This window comes from Panthera tigris, chromosome B3, assembly GCF_018350195.1.
Source record: "Panthera tigris isolate Pti1 chromosome B3, P.tigris_Pti1_mat1.1, whole genome shotgun sequence".
Taxonomy (NCBI): Eukaryota; Metazoa; Chordata; class Mammalia; order Carnivora; family Felidae; genus Panthera; species Panthera tigris.
Window position 1 is genome coordinate 105,833,481 of NC_056665.1, and position 13,886 is coordinate 105,847,366.

General features: G+C 37.0%; 1 protein-coding gene across 2 annotated transcripts in view; it reads left to right on the forward strand.

Moving 5' to 3' along the window:
* The window catches only part of LOC102955487 (JNK1/MAPK8 associated membrane protein), a 29,603-nt gene that overhangs the window by 583 nt on the left and 15,134 nt on the right, over positions 1 to 13,886 (forward strand). Inside the window, exons 2-4 of one of the 2 annotated variants that reach the window (XM_007095230.3) lie at positions 2,543 to 2,634; positions 3,196 to 3,350; positions 11,091 to 11,297. In XM_007095230.3, coding sequence (XP_007095292.1) covers positions 2,543 to 2,634; positions 3,196 to 3,350; positions 11,091 to 11,297 — 454 coding nt within the window. The remainder of the gene's footprint in view (positions 1 to 2,542; positions 2,635 to 3,195; positions 3,351 to 11,090; positions 11,298 to 13,886) is intronic. The other variant, XM_007095231.3, reaches the window with a different exon arrangement.

A 13,886-nucleotide genomic window follows, 5' to 3' on the forward strand; every position in this document is an offset into this window, starting at 1 on the left:
GAAAGGAGATGGGAGGGGAAATTGAACGGACACGGGGAGCCGCGGTTTTGTTTGATGGGTGATGAGCTGTTGTTGGTTTCAGTCAATCATAGTGGTTTTCAGGCCTTGGATTTGAAATACATACATATGTATTTATAAAACATCTAGGTGCAAAATCCACGTGGAAGAAGCCTCCATTCTTTAATTATGTCTTCTCAAAAAATCTGAAACAATTCATTTTTGTCTGTTAGTAATTTAGGACATAGTGATTACAATTGGTTAAAAAGTGCCAAATAAGGTAAAGAAGACCATGGATTAAAAAAAGTAAGTGTGATAAAAGTGACAACATTAAAGTTGGCAGACTTTTAGTCTGTGCTATTGCTGTTGTTTCTCAGCACAAGGAGAAAAAAGTCAAATCTACTTGAATTTGAAAGGGGAAAGGACATAGTGGACCAAGCAGTCTCTAGAGTGTGAATTCATGAAGAATTTGGGAAATGGTTATTCAAGAATAGTGAAAGGAAGGAAAAAATTCTTCTCTACCCTTAGGGTTTTCCAGCTGGGCTAATGATTAAACTCACATGAGACAGATTAACAGGAAAAAAAACAACCTCAGAGTTTTATAACAAGTGTATGGAGAAACAATTATGAAATTGAAACCTAAGAAATGACCAAGGCAGGGAGTTCTTATACGTTTTAGACAAAGAGACAATAAACTTGGAAGGAATTTACGGGTAAAGGAAAACAGAATTTGGCGCCAAGGTAGTAGGTTAGTAAAATAACAAGGTTTACTTCTGCAGCTTTATTATCACTGATAATAAAGGATGTCTTTTTGCTTAGTATAAGGAGGATATTTTTCGTATGGGAGGTTTGTTCCTTGCTTTCAGGAGAGAGGGTTGGAGTGTCCTTGCCCCCGTTGTTTCTTAAGTAACATTTGTTTAAAATAATTGGTATGCCAAAGTAGCACATTTTGGGAACCTGCCCTTGGCCCCTACAATGGTCATAAAATGCTTATTTTCCAAGTTGATTCATACTTGACCACAGGTGTTTAGGATTTACTCCTTAATATATAGTGCAGTATTGGTTTCAGGAGTAGAATTCAGTCATTTATCACTTACATATAACACCTGGTACTCATCATAACAAGTGCCCTCCTTAATGCCCATCACCCACCTCCCCTCCAGAAGCTCTCTGTTCTCTATAATTGAGTCTCTTATGGCTTGTCTCCCTCTCTAGTTTTATCTTATTTTTGCTTCCCTTCCCCTATGTTCATTGGTTGTGTTTCTTAATGTCCACATATGAGTGAAATCATATGGTATTTGTCTTTTTCTGACTGACTGATTTCGCTTCTGGATTTACTCTACTCAAGGCTCTAGGTTCTTTGAGGGCAGGGACTCTTGTTATGTTGCTCTGTGGATCTTTAGAAGTCCCTAGCCAGGGAATCTGATACTTAATGCATGTTTATTGAATGAATAAGTCAATGAACAAAGGAAATCAGATGTCTCTGATGAAAAAAAACTCCTTTAATAACTTTAATTCCTGTTGATGAGGTCACAGACAATCTGTAGACCCAGAGTTTTTGTTGTTTTGTTTTGTTTTTATAAAGAAGACCTGCTTTTATTTTCCCTAAGCCTTGAGATCAGAGATTCTAAGGTAGTTGTTCCCAAATATTGGGGACAGGCCCAGTGACAACCTTGATGAGATTTTCACCTGTCCTCGAAAAAAATGACAAAAGTTAGGACAATGTTGTAAGGTTTTCCCTAAAGGTAAATTTATTTATTTTAAAGGCCTGCCCTTTATTTCAAAGTTATGTATTTTCTGCTTTTCTGGTATTAAAATGTGTTCTATTATGAATGAAGGTGATATTTTGTGTGAACGAAAGGTGACGTGTGTGTGCATATGTGCACACTTACTGTTATGGCTGGGCCAAATGTGGGGTGGTGATCGTCTATTAGTTTCCTAATTAAAAAATGGAAATGCAAAAGTCTAGACCATCTCATCAAGGGGGAGTAGCTCTTGGAGCCATTGGGACATACTGGGTTAAGCTTTTTTAAAAAAATTTTTTAATGTTTATTTTTTACTTTATTTTTGAGAAAGAGACAGCAGGGGAGGGGCAGACAGAGGGAGACACAGAATGTGAAGCACACTCCAGGCTCCAAGCTGTCAACCCAGAGCCAGACGTGGGGCTTGAGCTCACGAACCGCAAGATCATGACCTGAGCTGGAGTCTGACACTTAACTGACTGAGCCACCCTGGTACCCCCCCCCCCCCGCCCCCGCCTTGGGTTAAGCTTTGAATTCTGGGGATAGATCCCACTCGGCTGGCTGAGGGGTCTTAATCATAAGGAATAGCCTTAACATCAAAGTTTCAGTGTAACTTTCTGCATTGTTACAGTGTAAAAGGAGAAAGTTAAGTTTAAAAATAAGTGTATCAAGACTTTTGTCTAATACGTATCATTTTTTAATTCAACTGTGTTGAGGTATTTCTGCTACGTGCTTCAGCTGTTATTACTCTTTTTTTTATAATCATAAAAGATGTTACTATACTGGCATTTGTTTTTAAAAAGCTGTCGATATTCAACCAGCATGCCTTGGACTTTACTGTGGGAAGACCCTATTATTTAAAAATGGCTCAACTGAAATATATGGAGAATGTGGGGTAAGTCTTAACATTTAATGTGTTATTTCATTGCTAAAATCTTTTTGCTTTTGAAATAGTTGCATACATAGAATCTTTTCTTCATCAGTATACTCATAAATTTATAAAAATATGAGGCATTAATAAAATTCTCATTTGTGTTGTCATATTGTCAACATATTGTCATTTTTGACAGTTGCAGTTAGTATTTTTTTTAGTATCTTTTAATTTTATAGTAACTTTTACTTGTTATTAATGATATAGTACAGTGACTTAGTTATTAACGATATAATACAGTTAACATTAAAACTCCAGAACTTTTCTTTGCAATTATTTTTATATAGTGTTATTAACTAATCATTTAAAGTTTTAGTAACTTAATAAAAGGAATTTTTTAAGAGTGTTATACAGCTGAAACCAAATACAATATAGATTTAATTTTACTTATGAACTTTCTTATTTCTAAAAGATGTACATGTAAACATGTTTAAACTGAAATGGGATGTCTTTATAGAATGACTTTGGGATATCAGTGTTCTAAAGTAATATATGTACATAAAATATTGCTTTTATATTTTGTAGGTGTGTCCAAGAGGACAGAGAACAAATGCACAGAAATATTGTCAGCCTTGCACAGAGTCTCCAGAACTTTATGATTGGCTTTATCTTGGATTTATGGCTATGCTTCCTCTTGTTTTACATTGGTTCTTCATTGAATGGTACTCGGGGAAAAAGAGGTTAGTACTTTCTATGAATGTATCTGGATGGACTGATGTTGGAATAATCATTTAGAAGACCTTATTAAATAATTATGCTTGTGTTGTTTTGAAAGTGGAAAAACTTTATATTCTGATTGCATTTTAAAATTATTTATTTTTATATTCTGATTACTTTTTAAAAAATGATTTATTTAATATAATTTATTGTCAAGTTGGCTAACATACAGTGCATACAGTGTGCTCTTGGTTTGGGGGGTAGGTTCCCATGATTCATCACTTATATACAACACCCATTGCTCATCCCAACAAGTGGCCTCCTCAATGCCCATCACCCATTTTCCCCTCTTCCCTGCCCCTCCCGTCAACCCTCAGTTTGTTCTCTGTATTCTGATTACTGTTGACTCTGGCAAGAAAACTTAATGATAGGGCATGACTCAGTAATTATCTAGGGAGGTATCCTTTGTTTTAATGTTTAAATGATATTGAAGTAATACTTTTTTCATTTCTCAATTACAATCTTTATGGATTTTCTACAAAGAATTGGTCATGATTACAAACTGTGTATTGTAGAATACTTTGTGATTTAATTTAATCCTAGTAATCTAAAATGTAGTTAAAATGATCTAACTGCCACCTAATTATGAAAACTCCTACTAAAACATTAAATCAACAGACATTTATGGAGCACTGTGTTTTACGTTTAGATCAAGGGAAGAGGTACAGAAATAATTGATGTGGTTTATAGTCATAATCTTTAGAGAAGATAAATGTGTATACAACTAGTTATAATGTGATTCCGTCTTAAAAGTGTATAAACAAAAAGTGTATAAAAGCGTTAGAACAAGATGCTCTGGAATCACAAAGAGTAGAAGAGAGAAATTGTGCCTGGTGAGGTCTGAAAGACTTTAGGAAAACATTTTGGGTAGGGGAAGTAGCATGAGCAGTGGCACGGAGGGGTGAAATACGTGCTGTGTTGTGGGTGGGACTGGAAGTGGTTTGGGGTGGTCTGAGTGCGGATTGCACATGAAAGAAAGGTCATAAACAGTGGGAAAGTAGGTTGAGGCTAGAATGTGAAGATTCTTTTTTTTTTTTTTTTTAATTTTTTTTTTTTAACGTTTATCTATTTTTGAGACAGAGAGAGACAGAGCATGAACGGGGGAGGGGCAGAGAGAGAGGGAGACACAGAATCGGAAGCAGGCTCCAGGCTCCAAGCCATCAGCCCAGAGCCCGACGCGGGGCTCGAACTCACGGACCGCGAGATCGTGACCTGAGCTGAAGTCGGCCGCTTAACCAACTGAGCCACCCAGGCGCCCCTAGAATGTGAAGATTCTTGATGAGGATGTGGACTCGGTCTTACTGGGAATGAGGAGCCCAATTAGTACATTTCAGCCCTACTGACTTTTAGTTGCTCTAAATTCTTGGCATCTTTCCTTCCCCATCAGCTTTTCTCTGCCTCAAATACTCTCTTCCCTATGACTGCACCTTTTTACCTAGCTGCCTTTTTCCCTTCAGATTTCAGTTTAAGTTACACCTAGTCATAGAAGCCCTCCCTTCCTCAATCTGCCCCCTCCCTTATTTTTCTTTTTTAATAGCACTCTTCATTTTGTTGTTTTTGTTTTGTATTTAGCACTCAGTACAATTTATGGTTGTGTTTGTCTCCTCCGGTCTCCGACTAGAAGTCCAGAGGGCAGTGGCAATCTCTTGTTCGCCATGGCATTTCCAGAGATCAGCTCAGCAGCTGTCTCATGACAGGTGCTCATTTAGTATTTGCTGCGTGGATGATTTATGGGTAAAAGTTTTGGTTTAGAGAAGTAACATCACTGGCTGTATATTTATTTTAGGAAGGTAACTTCTATAGAGGGTAGATTAGAGGTGAGGCTGTTTCCAAAAAGTAGGGATAGCCAGACTCCAGTACTGTTGAGTGGGAATGGAATGAATGGTCCAGTGGAAATAGAATTAATAGTTTTCTGGATCTCTCCTAATAAATCCAGGGTGATTATTTATATATTTGGAAAAGCATTCATTCTTTTTCCGATGGCTGTGTAAAAAGGTTTTTGAAAACATAGCTCTCATCTTGCTTTTAATTTCTGTTATAGAACGTTGAGAGATGAGGGTGAGAAAGGAGATGGGATCAACTGAAAGCTGAAATGGAATGATTGCTCAGCTAGTTGGCTGGAACTTATTAGCCACAAACACGGAAGAGAGGGTGTAGAGAGGGTGGAAGAGAGGGTGTAGAGATGCACCTCACCAAATGTATTTGAATTGAAACAGCACGTATGTTTAGAGGGAGAGTCATTGAGCAGAGGGTGGGGTTTGGTTTGAGGGTAGAGCGGAGGAGTGATTAGTGCTTGGGGAAGAAAGGAGGTGGGTTTAAAAAGGAATTCGCATAACTTGGGTGTGCTTTGCCGGAAAGGAAATAGGCTGCAAAGAACACAAGAGCCATGTCTTGCATTGTCCTGAGATGTTGCCCTCAGGAAAGGAAGCAGAGGCCCAGCTGTGTGAGGCTAGACCTTTTATTCATTGTCATTTCTTTAAGTAAAGAGCCTATTTGGATATTCTTTTTCTTAATTCCACCTACCCCCATGAAACTTTAATATCATAGATAAACTGTTTATTTATGTCATGTATGCATATATGTGCTTTATATATATGACAAATGTAAGATTATTTTATCCCCAAGACCTGACTCTTGACCTCTTAGGTGTGAAGTCACCCATTGAGAATGCATGGGCCAGACTCTCCTAGCAGCTTTCCTTTGTGGTAACCTTGTTTTCCCCAGAGTTTAGTATTAAATTTATTTTTCTTTAAGGCCAGAGCAAAGGTCAGCAGAATTGCATATTTTTATGTAGTACAGTCAGAAGTTGTGCTCCTTATGTAATTTTTTATAGAATTTGTAACTTTTAGAATGTATTCATTCAGCATCTCTAGGGATGTTTTCAATGTGCCCAATGATATGCTGGGTTGTGAGATTCTGAGATGATTAAAATGTAGATGCTCATAGTCCAGTGGATGAGATAGACAAGCCGGGACACTTTTTGTGAGTTTGTGTAATGGAGGTATGTGCACAGTTTTAAGGTTGGCGTGAAGAAGAAAGAAGTTAATTTTGATTCTGAGAATAGGGTGGTATCACACAAGAAAAAACTGACTTCAAGCTGGACTTTGAAAAGTGAGTAGTTTTTGATAGAGAAATTGAAGAAAGAGTCTATCACACAGCAGGAAAAACATATGCAAAAGGATAGAGGCAAGAAAGAGCACAGTATAATCAAGAAATGAGAGGTGAGGATCCTGTGAAAAAGTAGGGACTAAATGAGACCAGGACATAAAGAGATGTGGGGCTTCAGGAGTCCTAGGAAATATAAGACCTGGGAATAATGCCAGAGCTGATCTTGAAGGATACACAGCTTGCCAGACAGGTGAGTGAAGCCTGCCCAGATGTGTGGAGGCTTGAGGAAAAAGGCATGTAGCATGGCCAGGAGGTGTGGAAGATAATGCTGGTAAAGAGTATTTTTCCTGAAAGACAGATGGGACTCCTTGAATAGTCTAATAAGGGGAGTTTTAGAATCAGATTTCATTTTGTAAAGATCATGTGGTTGGCTGCAGAAAGATTGAAAAGGGAGCATGATGGGAAGAAGTTACTAAATGATAGCAAGTTGGGGGGCTCAGTTGGTTATGCATCCAACCCTTGATTTCGGCTCAGGTCATGGTCTCACAGTGTGTGAGATCGAGCCCTGCATCAGGCTTGCTATCCGCATGGAGCTTGCTTGGTATTCTCTCCTTTTGTCTCTGCCTCTCCCTAACTTGTGCACACTTTCTCTCTTCCTCTCAAAATAAATAAACATTAAAAAATAAAGTAATAGCAAGAAATGATGAGATTGGGATGTTGCCTCTAAAAATACGAATTCTATAAGGAAGCAAAATATGGGATTATATAAAATGAAATTGTAGATGTTTACGTATTCATTGTTTCCCTATGTGTAAAATCACGTAAGAGTTCAGCTTCCAACAATATGGAGTAATAAGGGGCTCCAAGTGACCCTTCTGCAGGAAATAACTAAAATTTGAAAAAGGTGTACTATTCAAGACATTGCTGGTCTCACTGGAAGCAGGGGAGATCTCCAAGAATTCTTTTAGAAAACAAACCAACCCATTCTAAGCGGGGGCCAGAGTAACAAAGCTGACTGAAAGGATGGGAGAGCTGCCTGAGATTAACTGCTGATAGCTGCAGATACTGAATCTGAGGTAGCCAGTGCTAAGCCTAGACTCTCAAGAGGCTGAAGCCCAGTAGTGACGGGCATGCTTCTGGCAAAAACAGCAAATCCTTTTTGCTAGGAATCTTCCCCATTCTCAGTTTAGGTCCATAAGATTCTTGTTCATTAATATCTATTAATGACCTCGTATTGCATGGTAAACAAATAAGCTTTATGCCTGAGAGTTGGTAGACATAACAAACAATTTAGTTATGCTTCCAAAGGACTGCAGATAATGGACTTAGGACTATACAGTATAAAACTGCTATCTTTACAGTGTTAAAGAAATAAAGGATGCAGTGCCAAAGATCTCCAAGAGTCAACAAGAGATTGTTGGGAATGAATAAACAGATTTGTTTTAAAAACAAAAGGAACTTCTAGAAATGAAATTTGAAAAATGATAGGTCGATCAGTTGAAGATAGAATTAGTGAATTAGGAAATTGATATGTCTAAAGGAATAACAATATAGTGCTGAAAGAAAAGGATATAGAAAATATGAAACATATTAAGAGAAAATGGAGCACAGAATGAGAAGCTATAACATATGTCTGTAATACCTGCTGGGAATCCACCTAGGCTCAATTAAACATTCAGACTTAATGTTTTGAGGTCATACCAAGCAAGCACCAGTGGACCCAGAAGGAACAGCTTGCCCCCAGGGCAGTGTCAGCTTTTGAAGCAATTGAGCTCAGCTGTAGGAAGTTAAAATCCACATCGAGTGGTTGTAGGAGTCCAAGCTTAAAGTATTATGCCTTAAAGGAGCAAGTCTTTCTGTAACATGACCATAAGTATGGTTTCCAGAGTCCTGTAAGGGACATCCCAATTATGGGAATTGCTAAACTCAAGAGAGCCAGACTGTGGTGTCCCCATCATGTATTTATTGCTCATTTATAGTTCTCTCCAGTTCAGATGTAGTTTGCCAGTGAAGAGGTTGTGTGTATCCTAAGTAATGTAACCTAGCAGTAAAGTTGACATTCTACCTTTATCAGGCTTCCAGAGGAACGGAGGTAGAGTTAAGTGAAGGTCAGTCTTGTGTACAGGGGGGAAAAGGTTTTATTAACTCTGCATAGTTTCTAATCAGAGTCTTCAGAAAAAATAGAGAAAATGAAGGAAAGCCAGTATTTAAATATCTATTAGCTTTAGGTTTTATAGAAATAGTGAAAAACAGATTTGCAGAATTGCTTCTGGGGAAGCAAAACACATTCCAAGCAGAATAAGTAAGAAATTCATACCTATCCACATTATAATTAAACCGCAGAACACCAAAGATAAGAGGACACTGGTGCTCTGGTCAGCAGCCAGCTTTGCGCTCACAGCTGGCAGCTAGCATCTACTCCGGCCATTTGAGTTCGTCATTTTGAACTATGCAACCCGGTCAAGGCTCTAGATGAGTACATCCCAATTGGTATCACATGGAACAGAAAGGACTGCTCAGGTGTGCCCAGACCACAAACTGGCGAGAGATAACCAATGGTGTTGGTTTTAAGCAAAGAAGTGTTGGGATAGATTGCTGTGTAGTGATAGATAACTGAAATATTGTTCAGATAGAAAACTCAAAAGCATCTGTAGAATAGTTAATAGAAATAAGAGAGTTTACTTAGTAAAAAAGCCGGCTGTAAGAGAAATATACAGGATCAATGATCTCCCTATAGTTCACGTATAGTACCATAGTATTGTGAGACCGCTAAGATCAAGGTAGCTAAGCTACATTGGACTCCTATGGTGGTCCCTGACAAGCTAATTCTAAAATCTATATGGAAGTGCAAAAGCCCAAGAATGGCCAAGACCACTGAAGAAGTAGAAGAACATATGTAATATCAAGAATTATTGTCATATTCTCTTGCCTCGGGGATAAATGGACCATAGGAACAAAATAGCGAACCTAAAAACAGTCCAGATATATATGAAACTTGTATGGCAGAAATGGCATGGCAGTTAGGGCGGGGTGGGGTGTAGGGTAAACTACTCAATAAAAGGCTACTCCTGGGACCATTGGATATCCAAGTGGGAAAATCTAATTTACCATATATATATTACCATATATTTTTAATATATGTTACCATATAAAATTTAATATATATTACCATATATAATTACCATAAATTACCATATATATTTATATATTTATATATATATTTATATATATTTATATGTATATTTATATATTTATATATTTATATATATATTTACATATATTTATATATATTTATATATATTTATATATATTTATATATATTTACATATATTTATATATATATTTATATATATATATTATATACAGAAATCTAGGTGAGTCACAGATTTAAATGTGAAAGCAAAACCTTCAAACTTTTAGAAGAAAGTATAGGATAATTTGTCTCAGAGTGAGGATTTCTCAGAACATGAAAATGCTAACCAGAATGTTAAAAATTATTAAAGCCAATTATATCAAAATTTAGAACATCTGTTCGTAAAGATACCACAGTAAAGTGAAAATTCAGCTCCTAAACTGAGAGGAAGACATTTGCAACATATTTGACTAAAACAAATGGATGAACAGTGGAATGTGCACAGTAGTGAAAATGCATAAAGCAGTGAAAATGACTGAACTTCAGGGGCACCTGGATGGCTCAGTCGGTTGAGTGTCCGAGTTCAGCCTTGGTCATGATCTCACTGTTCCCAAGTTTGAGCCCCCACGTTGGGCTCTGTGCTCACAGCTCAGAGCCTGGAGCCTGTTTCAAATTCTGTGTCTCCCTCTGTCTCTCAGCTCCTCCCCCACTCACACTCTCTCTCTCTCTCTCTAAAAAATAAACATTAAAAAAAGTAAAATGACTGAACATCTATAAGCAATGCCATGGATGAATCTTGGAAATGTTATTTTGAATGGGAAAAAAAAAACACCTCAAAAGACATATCACTTTGTAGTATTTAAAAATAAGCAAAATTAGACAGAGTGGGTTTGAAGCATAATCTAGTTGGAATAAAAACTTCAAAAAAAGTGATAAAGAGAATTTAGTATGATGGTTACCTCTTGGGGGAGAGCCAGGAGTGGGAATTGGGGAAGGAACAGAGGTAAATAGAAGCTGTTAATGTTCTAATTACTGGGTTAAATTATGAGCTTATAATGTTTATTATACTTTATAACTAATATATATTATGTATAATCTTTTGTGTGCTTTTTATATTTAAGATAATTTAAAATGATGCATAGATAACTAAGACATTTTTAATAATAGTTTGGCAATATACTGAATATAAAGGAAGATCTAATTTCTGCTTTTCTATATACATTTAGATAATCCTGGCACAGTGTTATCTGAGATGATGATTTCTTTTCAGTAAAGAAGGTTAAATTCTTCTCAAGTGGTTCTCATGTTCGACTTTTCTTACCTGTTTAGAAGATATTTTCGTTTCAGGATTTATCAGTTAAAATTTCCTTTTAGAATCTGTATTTTGAAACATACGGGTGTTCTTAAAAGCCATTTAAATACTGAAAATTTTCTGGTAATTGTGCTTCTTTCGTTTTATTAGTTCCAGTGCCCTTTTCCAGCACATCACTGCATTATTTGAATGCAGTATGGCAGCTATTATCACCTTACTTGTGAGCGATCCGGTTGGTGTTCTTTATATCCGTTCGTGTCGAGTACTGATGCTTTCTGATTGGTACACAATGCTTTACAACCCAAGTCCTGATTACGTTACCACAGTGCACTGTACTCATGAAGCTGTCTACCCGCTGTGAGTATTTATATAGACTTAAGATCGTTTTAAAAATGATAATTATAGATTGTATTCAGTTCAACAGATTGAGCATCGAAAAATGGCTTCTAGGCACTGGAGGAGATATACAGAAATGATTTTCTTCTCTTAGGGATACATAGTCTGTTAGAAGGAAACAGAAATACATCTTAGTATAATACAAGTCAAAGTATTTTTGTAGTTGGTGTTGAAGTGTGTAAACCATTTCTAAAATAAGCCATAGATGTTTCTTTAAAAAGAATTCTTAGGAAGACCTTTAGGATATGCAGCAGAGAAGCAATATCTGACATAGAGGAGAGAGTATGGGTTCCAGAGCTAAAAACAGGCTTGAGTGTGAATCCCGAGCTGCTGTGGTAACGTGACCATGTTAAGAGCCTCTTGTAACCTCAGTTTTCCCATTGGTAGAAATGGGAATAATGTTATAAGGTGATTGGGAGGATTAAATAAATCTACACGTATCAGATACCACGTGCAGTGCCTTACGTACAGGAAGCACTTAATAAAATAGTAGCCGGCATTAGGAGAGTGCTGGAGTTAATGTTTTATTTTTTTTTTCTGAAACAGATGTTTGTAATTTCCATGAGAATATTTTGTTTTAAAAATACCAAATTCAGAAGACTATATTAGCCCAGACTACTTTGCTTTTAGAATTTCTCTTTGTGTTCATTTTGATGTGTTTTTCGTGGTAAAGCTCTAATATAACAGTCTGGTGTTCATATTCTCATAGTTGTAGCAAGTTACCATTACATAATATGCTCAAGAAAATAGTCCTTTTTGTGTAGGTTCTTAAGAGTACTAAGTGTGGAAAATAGCCATGCACATGTGTGGAAAAGGTCATTAAAAAAAACATAAGTTCTAGATACAGGGATAAGAAAATCTTTCCACCTGCCTACCATTAGGTCCTATAAATTATTTATTTCCTGTATATATACTGTCTCTGTCTCTTTATGTACATGTAATTTATATATAAGACTGCATATAAAACACTGATAATGTGTTCTTTGTTGCTTTCATAGAGCTGTAACTCTCAGCTTTGATTCATCTCTTCTCATATACTCTTCTGGGGACTGCAGAACTTAACCTGCTCTTTACAAAGCTTAATAAGTGCATCAGATATACATGTAACCATCTTATTTAAAACAAAATCAGACTCATTTACTGCTGGTCACATATATAGTGTTTTTTATATCTGTAAAGCACATAGTAGGAGAGTCAAAAAATAGAAATGGCAAGTAGGTGCTCTCGGCCCTCATTCTGCAGCCTTAACAGCCACATCCTCACACAACTTCACTGATGATGACATTTTCCATCTGTTCACCATCTTTGAATTAAGTAGATTCTTTTTCTCAGTAGCTTTACCAATAGTCACTGTGCAGTGGCCTGTGTTATTGTAGCAATCATACAAAACAGTGGTTTTTGAAATTACAAGAAGATTTTATAATATTAACGTTGGGTTTATACATATTTTTTACTTCACATAGGCATTTAAATGTAGCTAGATGACCAGACCGGGGCTGAACATTTCAAAAAGCAGCAGGACTACCCGGGGCTCCTGGCTGGCTCAGTCAGAAGAGCGTGCGACTCTTGATCTCAGGGTTGTGAGTTCAAGCCCCACATTGGGTGTGGAGATTACTGAAAAATAAAAACAAAAAGCTGCAGGACTACCAAAAGTTATAGTAATTTTTTTCTTTTGTGAGTCAACAAAACGGTACAAAATTATCAGAAACCTTTTGGAACACTGTTACATTGACTAATGGAGGCTGTTTTCTCCATTGGTGGTATATATAAGCTAGTTCCATACAAACTGAAAAATGCCCAGATACTTTACTGATAGTTACAGTTTTGAGAGGAACTTGATTAGATGAGACATGGAAAAGCATGCAAATTTCTATTATTAGAAACTTACTGTAAAAAATGTTTACATTGCTAAAACCTTATTTATGAGTTACTGAAAATGAGCAATAAATACTGTTGTAACAGAAATTAGCTTGTCAGATTCATCCTATCCCCATATATAGGAGACATGGCTGAAGGTGGGGTGGGGGCAGGTGGAAGGTAGGGAGTGGGATACAGGGTGGGATACAGGTGTCTGCTTCCAGAGACTGGTTTCCTGATTCATTAGGAGAGTGACTCATGGTAGTTTTCTTCTGATTAAAATAATCGTCTTTTTGGCACTTTTAAGGAACTACAAGTTGCAAGAAGAGACAGATTTTATTTTGTTTTGATGTGTTGGTAGGGTGTAGCCTAACAAGACAAAACTCCTCATCCAAGGAGGTCATATAATAATGTGTTGCAATTAGGGCAGCTGGGCTGAACCTAAAACTGTCATGGGAGCACAGGGATGCAGTATGATTATGCTGTGTGGAGAGGAGGCTTGTGGTCTGTGTTCTGAAGGCTCCTGTGCTTCCTGTGACTCGCCCCTGCGTAGGGAGGGGTTTGGGTATTCAGATAGTAAAAAATGATCTGAAAGTCTTCACGAACAGGAGGTTAGAACTATGTGCATAGAAATCCCATTATTCAAAATAAAGAGCTACAAACTATGGCCTGGTGATATAGATAGATATTTTT